This window comes from Anolis sagrei, chromosome 5, assembly GCF_037176765.1.
Source record: "Anolis sagrei isolate rAnoSag1 chromosome 5, rAnoSag1.mat, whole genome shotgun sequence".
Classification (NCBI taxonomy): domain Eukaryota; kingdom Metazoa; phylum Chordata; class Lepidosauria; order Squamata; family Dactyloidae; genus Anolis; species Anolis sagrei.
Window position 1 is genome coordinate 186,659,344 of NC_090025.1, and position 12,866 is coordinate 186,672,209.

Below are 12,866 nucleotides of genomic sequence, written 5' to 3' on the forward strand. Positions count from 1 at the left end.
GGATTATCTGGTGACTGCTGGAAGACCACTTTGGTTTTCTGAATGTTCAATGAGAGGCCGAGCTTCTCGTATGCTTCTTGTATGCTAAATGGGTTTATTTTGTCCACAGTTTGGAAATGTTGCTTTTTTTGGACTGCAATGTCCAGAATATCCCAGCCAGCATGGCCACTATTGACCATGTGAATTGGGATTCTAGCAGCTGTAGCTCAAGAAAGACTCATTATTTCCTTAAGGACTCTTTCTATTACATTATGATTATGGATTGTGTGCTACTATTGTTTCCCTTTCTCTGTCTGTTTCCAGTCTCTGGCCTCTCTAAGTGAAGATAACCAGGTGCAAGAGACAGTTAAGAAGCTGCAGAAGAGCCTTGAACTTCTGAACCAACATGCCACTAGAATTGCCAGCAAGGCAGAAATGCTGGGAGCCATTCATCAGGTAAACTTACTCCATTCCAGGAAATGTAAAAGAGAACCACTTTGGATTCAGCTAAAAAGTGGTGTGGCAGCTGTCTCTAAATATCTAGTGATGTTATGTAGAAGATATAGTAAGTTTGTTTTCTGCTGTTCTAAATTACAAGAAAAGAGATGCTACCTAAACATTGAAAAGAGCCTTTTACTATGAGAGTTACTTGACAATGAAATGAAATACCTCAGACAGTGAGGAACTCTTTTCCTTTGGAGAGCCAGAAAGGTGGAGTGGGCATTTTTCAGATTTGCATTAGTTGTATATTACTGCTTACCAGGTTGGACTAGATGTCCCTTGTGGCTCCTTCCAGCTCAAAACCTTTATGATTCTATTGAATTTCATTGCTTTGTAAAAACCTACCTGCAAGTAAACAACATTAGTAATGACATAGGAGGGCGACTAAAATGATCAAGGGTCTGGAGAACAAGCCCTAGGAGGAGCGGCTTAAGGAGCTGGGCATGTTTAGCCTGAAGAAGAGAAGGCTGAGAAGAGATATGATAGCCATGTATAAATATGTGAGAGGAAGCCACAGGGAGGAGAGAGCAAGCTTGTTTTCTGCTTCCCTGGAGACTAGGATGCGAAACAATGGCTTCAAACTACAAGAAAGGAGATTCCATCTGAACATGAGCAAGAACTTCCTGACTGTGAGAGCTGTTCAGCAGTGGAACTCTCTGCCCCGAGTGTGGTGGAGGATCCTTCTTTGGAAGCTTTTAAACAGAGGCTGGATGGCCATCTGTCAGGGGTGATTTGAATGCAATATTCCTGCTTCTTGGCAGAATGGAGTTGGACTAGATGGCCCATGAGGTCTCTTCCAACTCTTTGATTCTATGACTAGGTGCAATCAGTCTCAATGACTTGCTGTTTCCCTCACATGCTGAAATAATCACTATTATGGGAAGATAATGGCATCTTAACATGTCTGCACTAAACATGTCTGCACTAAAATTTGTAGGATTTCAGGCCCTGACTTGGAGTTGCATTAAAAGGATTGCCCTACAATGTTCTGCAAGTTTAAGGTCCCTTTTAGACCTTTTTGTTATACTCCAGAACAGTTCTGTTGTCAAAAACCTGTGTGTTATAGCTAGTGAGTCGAAGAAAATCTTTAGAGCATTACTGATCCAGCTTGTGGGGTTATCCTATGAGTTTTCCAATCTTGGCCTGTGGTAGACAGAACAAAGGCTTCGGATTTCATTTTCTGTTGTTAAGGAAGTAGCAGGGACCTGACATGAGTACCTGGTTTGGATATTCTTACACCATCATATCCCTTTGTCTTAAAAGTGTATTCTAGTTTTAAAAGAACCAGACATAACTCCTATCATCCCACAGCTAGCATGAAGAATGGGGTATGATTCCAATTTAATTTATCTCTCTTTACTTTATCATCACAAACCTTCTGCTTAGTACCTACTTAAGCTCTCTCCAACATCTCCTTGTACATCTTACATATTGGAACCTATCTAATCAAACTTGGTGTCCTTCCAGTCCTGGGAGGCTCCAATCGAATTCTGCATGACAAAACTATACTTCCAAGTATCTGATTACATTCCTGGAGTTGTCTAAATGTAAATAAACAGAAGCTTTATCACAGTTTCTGAACCAAAATATACCCTGCAGTATAATGAAATGTCACCCTGGCTTGTGTAACAAGTAACAGTGTCTTTACTTCCGTTCAAATGATCAAACGGGGTAATAATATATACAGCGGTCTCTCTGAATTCACACAGAGAACAGAGGGAATAAGCAGTCTTTAAAATATGCTTCATGCTTTCAGAGGGCTGGCAGCCATTTCCTTCCTCGTTGTTTCCAGTCAGCGCTCTCTTCACTCTCCAAGATGAAAAATGGTAGTTAAAACCGTTTCTCTCAGCAGCAAGCTGGAGACAGCAGCCAATCAGAACTCTGGCTCCTGTCATTCTCAGCCAATCAGCCGCCGACACACACCTTTCCAGTCAACCCATTACATCATGGTGTCTTTTTACAAATCCCCACAGTCTATATGGATCAAAGAAATAATGTTCAACTCATAGAGACTGACAAACAACCTCTGCGATGTTCAGACTGTATGGCTAAAGCTTTTTGTCCCAATCCTCAACATGCTTTATCTCAGGTTTCAAAATGTCTAGCTCTCAGAGTGGCTTTGGCACCATCCTTTCTGTACTCTTCCAAACATCAGCGAGAAATAGATGTCGCGAAATACAAAGATGCACTTGATTGATCATTCTCTTGGGGGAAATAATAACTGACTCATCCACCAGCTAGTTGTTTGCCCTTCCCTAACATTTCTTCTTTAGGAGAGCCGACTCAGTAAAGCAGTAGAAGTCATGATCCAGCATTTGGAAAACTTGAAACGTACATACGCGAGGGAGCATGCAGAGCTGGAGGAGCTGAAGGGGTTGCTGATGCAGAATGAGAAATCCTTTGGCCCTCTTGGTGATCGAGGTAATCGCTGAGAAGATGGTGACTGATCCCTTGCAGCTATGATCCTCTTCCACAATGTTGGGATGGTTGCCTATTCTCATCAGCTGCTGCGCACCTTTCTTGAGCGATCTCTGACAGTTATGCTGGAAAGTTCCCATTTTGAACTATATGTTCCCATCCTAAGCTTTGGCCAGCACCATACTTTGCTGCCTTTTGATATTTCAGGGCATTGAGAAGAGATCATAGAGAGACAGGATGGTGTAGTGGTTGGTCTGATGGAGACCAAAAGTCTCAAATCCACTCTCAGACATGGAAATCCACTGGGTAGCCTTGGGCAAATCACACACTTTCTGTCTCGAAACCACTTCTGAACTTGCTAAGAAAACTTAGTGATTAGTTTGGTTTAGGATTGCCATGTTGGAACTACTTGAAGTCATTGTTGTTATTTATTCGTTCAGTCGCTTCCAACTCTTTGTGACCTCAGGGACCAGCCCACGTCATATGGCTTGAAGTCATACAACAACTAGAACAGATCATGCAAGTAGGCAAAGTTTGGAGACTGTATCCAGTTCTGGGCACCACAGTTGAAGGGAGAAGTTGACAAGCTGGAAACTCACAGCAACCCAGTTGCTGTTATTGTTTGCCCAAGTCATTTCTGACTTATGACAACTCTAAAGAGAACCTTTTATGGGGTTTTCTGAGGCTAAGGGACACCCAGTGAGTTTGCATGGGTGAGCAGGGATTCGAACCCTATTCTTTAGAGTTGTAGAGCAATGACCAAACCACTGCACCATGCTCTTCCCTGTCATGTTGCCACTGTTGAAGCAATTTGTAGCTTGCAGGCCAGTTGGCTCCTCTATATGGAAAAGAAAGGGAAAATATACCATCTTGGGCTTTGCAATTAAATCAGGGCTTCGAAAAAAAATAAGAGCAGACAGTGAAAACCATCGTACCCATCTTGTTTAATTATATAGGGGTTAAAAACCATTCCTGAAATCCCAGATCACCATTCCTGTTGCTGCGTTGTAGATTCACATTTTTCTCCCATTGCTGTTACAGATGAACCTTCCATTAGAAAGCTCTCTGGTTCTCTAAAGGTACAAATGCAGTTTTAAGCCTCTTGCTTTCTGCATGCATTGCCAATTCGTAATGTGCTTTTATCTTCCTGCTGTGCTGTGCTTTCTATGATTGTGACCTATGAAGCCTTATACTTTGCATGTCCCTCTCCCTGCAATGCTGAGCATGTAATTATATTTCAGATACTAAAGAGCCAAGAGATAGGACTGATAGCAGACATTGGCTTCCTTAAAGTGTCTTTTGAGATATGGTAACAGGGCTGTGTGGTGGAGTCTCTGGTAGGCAGCACTCTGTGCATGCTTTAATTGCTCTTTGCTAACTGCCAAACTGGTGCTCTTTGCAGAATTCATCATCCATACCATGTGTTCTCTGAGTCGTAGGTCTTAAATATCTCTGATTTTATATCATAACCAAAGAAGAGGAGATTGGAATTTGCAATTATTAAAAGTGGCAAAGCATCAGGATCTGTTATTTTTATCCTCTTTCCCATTCATCCTCTCACTTCTTCCAATTGACTGAAGCAAAATACATAAATGCATATAAAGTGGCACAGTAGACTCTCAGTTAACTGGCACCCACAGAGATTGGAAGATGCTGGATGAATCTAGTTTCTGGTTGCTTGAGAGCTACTTTTAAAAATATGCCTAATCAGTACTATATCCCATTCTGTCATACCATAAATCAGGCATGGGCAAACTTCAGCCCTCCAGGTGTTTTGGACTTCAATTCCCACAATTCCTAACAGCTGGAAGGGCCGAAGTTTGTCCATGCCTGCCATAAACTCTTTATTGACTAGATATTAATATTTAAATAGAGTAATGAAAGACAAATTAAGGCAACATTAATGTAACAATTTTACTGTATTTCACATGTATTTTGATTTTTATTTAGAATATTGTTTTTTCACTTGTTGCCAGTTGCTTGAGAGTTTTGGTTGCTTGATTACCAGTTAACAGAGAGTCTACTATAGAATCAAAAGTGAATTACCCTTCTGGGAAGCATTCAGAAATAGTCAAAGCCTGTGCTCAGTATTTGGCTTGTTTTAAGATCAATGAAGTAGAAAATGGTTGTTGCGCTATTCCAGAGGAATGCCCCAAAAGCAAGAGCTCGCACAACAGAAAGCCTCCTGACTGATTTCTATTCAGTATTCATACTACTTCCAAGATCCAAACTGGATTTTGCCCCTGCAAAAAAGCTGAGGAACTAGAACCACTAGAATAAAACTACTAGGGGCATTCATTAAAGATTTCCCTTGAACCGCTTCTTGTGGACTGAGAGCAACGAAACTTGGCAAAGCTATTAGTCCTTCTCTCCATCAGTGCCACCTAGGGACACACACTCCTTCCATCTTTTTAAGAAACTGTAAGAAACTGTAAACACCTCGCTTGTAGAAGTTGACAGGTTGCTCCAAAAGCCATATTGTGGCTTCGGAAATCAGAGTTCCATCATCTGAAAAAAGGTTGCCCTTCAAAATAACTTCATTGTTGAAAAGAGGTGGAAGTCCGATGGTGGAAGGTCAGTTGAATAAGGGTAGAATTTCAAAGCCACCTGAGCATGCTTCTTCCATTTGGGCAACAGGTGAGTTGTGAACTGGTGCATTGTCTTGCAGAATGCGGACACCTTTGGTAAGAATGCCACATTGTCTCTTGATTTTGATGGCCTCCTGCAATTTCTGCAGCAGTGAAGCATGGTATGCCCCAGTGATCATGGTACCCTTTGTGAGGAAATCCCTCCATATTACTCCGTGCTGGTCCCAAAATACTGTGAGCATGACCTTGCCTGCCAAGAGTTGGTGCATGCCTTCTTTGGAGGTGGTGAGTCAAGATGCTTCCATTGCATCAACTGGGCATTAGTCTCAGGATCATAGTGATGGACCCAGCTTTCATCCTGTGTGATCAGCTTGTTGAAAAAATCCTCCTGGTTTCCATGGCATATTGTCAATAGAGCCTGAGAGCATTCTACTCGTTCCTGCTTCTGGAAAGGTGTGAGCAGCCGGAGGACCCAGCGAGTGGATACCTTATGCAGATGGTCTTGGATGATTTTTTTCCCCACAGACCCCAAACTAATCTTAACATTTTGGGCTAGGTGGTGAATGGTTATATCACGATTTTCAAAATGGTGACCTTCACTTCCTGGATGGTGTGTTCATCAATAGCAGAGTGAGGCTGCTCTGGAATTGGAGCTGTTTCTACCAAAGTCCGACCACATTTGAATTGACAATGCAAGTTCTTGACTCCATCATATGATGGGGAATCATCACCATAAACCTCTTTCATCTCATTGAATGTCTCCTTTGGTGTGCAGCCTTTCAAATAAAGGAACTTGATGACTGCTCTGTGTTCCACTGTGTCCAGTATCAAACCTCACACCACTTCAGCACCTGTAGAAACAAGACCGTTATCAGTTCTGAGTTGTAAATTGGCGCATAACCTATAGAGATATCATTACATATGTGCAGTTTCAGTGTCCTATGATAAATAGAAGTGGGTCAGGGGAAATCTTTAATGAAAGCCCCTTATACACAGCTCATTGTACTTTTTATTTAAAAAATATCCTCTGGATAGGAGTACAATGTTGCTGGTGGTGCTGGTAATTGCCATTGAATGATTGGAAATAGCAGGAACTGTTTTTACAACTGAAATCTAACATGACTGGATTGTTTTGGTGGAGGTACAGAACAGTTTTCTCATTGTTTATATAGAGAATAGAATGTACTGGGTTCAAGAACCAAAAAATAGGCTGAAGTATACAGCATTTTTGTCTGCTGAGAAGTCATCTTTTTACCATTAGTTCTCATGGTCCGAGAGAAAGTTGAGTGGTATGAATGATGGTTGCAATCTAGATAAAGACAGTTCATAAAGATTTTGCTGGGGAATTGAAATGTTTTTTGGGAAGAGAAGGTGCAGACATTGTGACCCAACCTTTCTGCAAAGAGCAGTCCATGAAGCCCAAGTCAGTGCTTACGCGGAAGCTGACAATCAAGACGTGAAGTTGCTCTGTGCTTTGCTTATCCTTTTCCTTCTGTCCTGCTTGCTCATCTGACACCCAGTTTCTCATTCAAAGACCTCCTGGGCAAAACTATTGAGATTTCATGCATTTGATTACAAATCTCAGGACAATTTGGCTTTTAAAGTGCAAGATTTGGAGATGTCTATCGCAGACTTTAAGGGAAAATGTATTGGAACCCTTCAAAAATGACTGGCTGTGCAACTGGGGAGGATCTCAACATACGTATTGAGTCGTCTTTTTATGAAATTGGGTGGAAAGAGAGGCTTTCTGAACTGGCATTCATTTGTGCAGATATGCTGCTGATTTTACAGTATATGCAGAGGAGTAGTCTCAAGTTGGGTGGACTTTTCATTGATTGTAATGCTGCTTGTATTTTGATACTAGAGCAGACATGGGCAAACTTCAACCCTTCAGGTGTTTTGGACTTCAACCCACAATTCCTAACAGCCTCAGGTCCTTTCCTTTCCCCCTTCAGCCGTTTAAGCGGCTGAGGGGGAAAAGGAAAAGACCTGAGGCTGTTAGGAATTATGGGAGTTGAAGTCCAAAACACCTGGAGGGCCAAAGTTTGCCCATTCCTGTACTAGAATGTGGGAAATTGCTTAATTCTGAGTTGTCTCCCAGAAATGATCCCCTCTCCAAAAATTCTGATTCATATCCATAGAAAATCAAATCAGCAACCTGTTTTTATTGTTGAAAAGGACAACTGTGTAGATCCTTCTGTGGATACATTTCAGTCTACTTTGTAGAAGGGGTAAAGCAATTCAAAGTAACCATCTGTCCATTTTAGAAAAACGGGACTGTATACTCCATTGGGGCTAGATGTGCTGGAAAGTTGTGTGTGTGGCCAATTGGCCACCCATAATTGTCTATTTATGGTTGTCCATCTCATTGATATCTGAAGGTCAGAAGTTGTTTATGTTTTTAATGTCTAATTTTACTTACCTGTGTCAGAATAACCATCACAGTGCTTTTGAGTGTCCTAACTTTTGACACACGTCATTGGCACTTATGGTGGAGGTAGAGAACATATATATGTTGATGATGATGTAATGGGACTATGCGCTACAGTTTGAGCATCCTTTATCTCGAATTCTGAAATCAGAAATACTCCAAAATCTAAAATTGACCACAAGTAGTTGAGACATAACACTTTTGTTTTCTGATGCATCAATGTACACAAGCTTGGTTTCATGCTCAAAACTATAAAATATTGCATAAAATTACCTTCAGGCTTTGTGTATAGGGTGTACATGGAAAATATATATATATATATAGTGTCAGGAATGACTTGAGAAACTAAATCACTTCTGGTGTGAGAGAATTGGCTGTCTGCAAGGACGTTGCCCAGGGGATGCTTGGATGTTTTATTATCCTGTGAGGGGCGTCTCTCATGTCAATGTATGAAAAGCTGGAGCTGACGGCAGGAGCTCAACCCACTCCCCGGATTCGAACCATCGACCTTTCAATCAGCAATTCTGCTGGCACAAGGGTTTAACCCATTGCACCACTGGGGCTCCTTACATGGAATATGATTGAATTTTGCGTTTAGAATTGGGTCCCGTCTCCAAGATATCTCATGATATATATCCAGTCTGAAATATGGAACACTTCTGGTCCCAAGCATTTTGGATAAGAACAAGTACTCAAACTGTACTTCTTTACTTGTTCACCTTGGAGAAATGTCAATTGCTAGTACACTGTGCATTAGAAACATAACTGCATTTCATGTTCGGATTTGAGTCCTATCTCCAAGATATCTCATTATGTACATATATGCAAATACAGATATTCCAGAATCAGAAATCCCAAACACTTCTGATCCCAGGTATTTCGGATAATGAATGCTCAGCCTATATTAGCTGAGACTGGGTACATGGTTCACCTGATGTCTACTTTGAAACTGAAGTGGGTTTCTATTGGTACCTCCTGCTCCACAGTGAGCATTTACCTGTTTCATACAAACCTGCAATTATGTACATCTGGTGAGTTATGTAAGGTCCTCTTGCAAAGTTTTTTAGAAGTTGGACTCTATGCCACACCTTTACTGTAGACTTCTGGACTCATGAGCTGTAACCAAATGCATAACCCACCAAGTAAGTATCTCTTATTTTGTGTAGCCATCATCCCTACGCAGAGTTAGCATTGCAACCTTGCCTGGGAATACTGAGAAGGCTATCACTCTTTTGCCACTGGTAGGTAGACACTTTCCAGTACTGAGAGTTTATTGTCCTAAATATATTGGGTAAATCCACACTGATTTCTTCTGTCCCTCACTTCTCCCAAGGGTCAGCTAAATGAAGCCGATGGAAGCGAGAGGAATGACAAGTTCAACAGACGCTCAAGTTGGTAAGACCAATAGGATTGTCTATACACAAGCAAGGAAGGAATGGATAGTTGGCTGAGGTCACTGGTGTTATGCACTGGTATCTGCACACAAAGCCTCAATCACTGGATCGCCTTGGTCATTAGTGCTAAGATGTATGCTATGGAGCAGATCAGTAATGAGCTCTCCTAAAAGATTTAACTTGGCCCTACCTGATGGGCCCAAATCTTTTATACAGTAGAGTCTCGCTGATCCAACCTTTGCTTATCCAACATTCTGTATTATCCAACACAGTCTGCCTCCTGTCCTGATCCACAGCTGTTTCAATATATTGTGGTGTTTTGGTGCTAAATTCATAAATGCAGCAATTACTACATAATGTTATTTATTTATTTGTGACACTTTTATCCCGCCCGTATCAGCCCAAAGGCGACTCAGAGCGGCGTACAAATCGGCACAATTAGATGCCATATAAAAATACATCGGTTAAAAGGGAGCCCCCGGTGGTGCAGTGGGTTAAACCCCTGTGCCGGCAGGACTGAAGACCAACAGGTCGCAGGTTCGAATCTGGGGAGAGGCGGATGAGCTCCCTCTATCAACTCCAGCTCCTCATGCGGGGACATGAGAGAAGCCTCCCACAAGGATGATAAAAACATCAAATCATTCGGGCGTCCCCTGGGCAACGTCCTTGCAGACGGCCAATTCTCTCACACCAGAAGCGACTTGCAGTTTCTCAAGTCACTTCTGACACGACAAAAAAAATCGGTTAAAAGCAAAAAAGAATCACATTACAATACATTTAAAAACCATAAAAGCAATAATAATAATAAAAATATGAAAACTATGTCTTCTTGTTTAAATCCTAAACCGTTCCATCGTCTTAGCCATTCCTAGTTCATATTCCAATTTGAATTTATCTGGTCATGCTGAAGTTCCAAACGCTTGCTCAAAGAGCCAGGTTTTCACTCTTTTTTGAAAGTCAGGAGGGAGGGGCCAATCTAATATCCCTAGGCAGGGAGTTCCACAGCTGAGGGGCCACCACTGAAAAGGTCCTGTCTCTCGTCCCTGCCAGATGTGGCTGTGAAACAGGCAGGTTCGAGAGCAGGGCCTCCTCAGACGATTTCAATTTCCTGGAAGGTTCATAGGGAGAGATGCGTTCAGATATTGAACTGCTTTTTCTGTCAATTTGTTGTGAAACATAATGTTATAGTGCTTAATTGACGTTAAATAGGCTTTTCCTTAATCCCTCCTTATTATCCAACGTTTTGGCTTGTTCAACGTTCTGCTGGCCCGTTTATGTTAGATAAGCGAGACTCTACTGTACTAAGAAGCACCCACTTGTTTCTTTTTTCCCATCTCTCCACCCCAGTGGGGGTAGTTTTCTCTGCAACAGTACAGCAAATAAATTTCTCTCAACAGGGGCTTAGTAGGAGCAAAACAAGGCGAGAAGCGCCCTTCACTACAGCGCTTCCTGAGTTCGCATTCCTGGACAGAGTCAGAGGAAGAACAACTTCAACCAGAGTAAGTCTCTCTCTCCCAACAAGGTTTATCTCTTCACAAGACAGCACCAGCTTATACATTATAATGCTCAAGTATCACTCCAAAGGGATATTCCTGCTCAAGAGTTCACATTTTCAATGAAACCCTCTAGCTGCTTTTGATCACCAAAAGTATGGTTTCTGCTAACCCTGATTTGTTGCTTAAGCCACAAACTGCAAGGCAGAGAACTGATTATAAACTATAGCTTGTAGCTCTGGTTTCTTTATCTCTTTTTTGGCCATTTCTATTAGATCCTTTTCAGGATGGACAACTAGAGAAATCAGTGAGGGGCATATCATGATTTTGAGTGCAGCTAGCACAACAACAACAACAACAACAAAACTTTATTTATATACCGCTCTATCTCCCCAAGGGGACTCAGAGCGGTTTCCAAGAAACATAATCAATACATACAAAGAAAACGGCATAAACATTAACAAGACAATATAGGCATTAAAAACCACAATAGCACATATATTTAAAATAATCCTGCCTGTTAAAGGCAGTTTAAAAGGCCAGGCTGGGCTAATGCGGTTTTAGAGGGCCTGGGAAATTAGGTAGAGTCTATGGCTGTACATTTCCAGGGCCTAATAGAAGAAAGGGACCTGGGTTATTGATAGAAAAAGATATGGTCAATTTGAACAGCATCTGGGGCAGAGCTAGAACTAGTCGTTCTCAAAGGTTTGTTTAAACCACCAGGTCTTCAGACTCTTACGAAAGGAGGAGAGGGATGGGGTCTGTCTTATTTCTCCAGGAAGGTGTTCCAGAGGTGAGGGGCCACCACCAAGAAAGCCCTCTATCTCATCCCCACCAACTGTGCTTGTGACAGTGGTGGGAGTGAGAGGAGGGCCTCCCCGGAAGATCTTAAAGTTCATGCTGGTTCATAGAGGGAGATATGATTGCGAAGATAGGTGGGGCCCAAACCATTTAGGGCTTTATAGGTCATAACCTGCACCTTGAATTTGGCTCGGCAACTTATCAGCAGCCAGTGAAGCTGTTTTAAAAGGGGTGTTGTATGCTCCCTATAGTTTGCTCCAGTAAGGAGCCTGGTTGCCACCCATTGTACCAGTTGGAGCTTCCAGGCTGTCTTCAAGGGCAGCCCCACGGAGAGCACATAGTCCACGGTTTGTAGCTAGGTAACAAAGTATGGTTTGTTAGCAGAGTTAGATAACACACCATACAGTGGCTTGTTGTGCCATATGAACATGATCTCTCTTTCTACCAGCAGGCCTTTGAATAATGGTTGCTGGTAAACAACAAGTAGATGGCCATTGTTCTTGAAGGATATTCTGACTGTGACCTTTCCACAGGACTCTCTTTGATCACTATGGGAAACAAGATACCAAATAAGACAGAACTTTGATCTGCTCTTACATTCACAGCCACTTGAGGTTGATAAGAGTAATAGAACAATTGAATTATGTTACTATATGCTTGACATGGAATGAAAATTCAATTGCAGCCCTGCTGCATTATCTCAGCCTCCAGCGTTAAGACATCATCTCTGTTCTCCCCAATCGTGGCTCACACTAAGTAACAAGGAATAAAATAATATTTTATTCCTTGATACTACCTCTGAGGATGCCTGCCATAGATGCAGGCAAAACGTCAAGAGAAAATGCCTCTAAAACATGGCTATATAGCCCGAAAAAACCTACAACAACCCAGTGATTCCAGCCATGAAAGTCTTCGGCAATACAATAAAATGATAACTTTTAATAATATTCCCTTGCTGTTATTTGTAGTCAGTTTTTGATATTTTAATGGTAATTTAATTGTATGCTTCTAACCAAAGCTAGTTGGCCGAAAAATGAAATAAAACTTAGGAATGGAAAACAGGATCTTGAAATGAATATATTTATGTTGAAGAATTACAGAAGTACTAAAGTTAAAAACTTCAGTCAGCAAGTGAGCTGAAAGTAAAATACCTAAGCACAAAAGGCTGTTCCACATCATATGAACACATGGAAAGGACAGGTGTGTCGTGGTACACCGAGCAAACTTCTTAGCAAAACATTGGTGTATAGAGAAATTGCAA

At 41.7% G+C, this 12,866-nt stretch overlaps 1 protein-coding gene across 1 annotated transcript in view; it reads left to right on the forward strand.

Moving 5' to 3' along the window:
• Positions 1-12,866, forward strand: part of IRAG2 (inositol 1,4,5-triphosphate receptor associated 2) — a 75,107-nt gene that overhangs the window by 60,384 nt on the left and 1,857 nt on the right. Inside the window, exons 30-35 of the mRNA XM_067469311.1 lie at positions 304-435; positions 2,754-2,901; positions 3,940-3,977; positions 9,084-9,158; positions 9,251-9,312; positions 10,709-10,810. Coding sequence (XP_067325412.1) covers positions 304-435; positions 2,754-2,901; positions 3,940-3,977; positions 9,084-9,158; positions 9,251-9,312; positions 10,709-10,810 — 557 coding nt within the window. The remainder of the gene's footprint in view (positions 1-303; positions 436-2,753; positions 2,902-3,939; positions 3,978-9,083; positions 9,159-9,250; positions 9,313-10,708; positions 10,811-12,866) is intronic.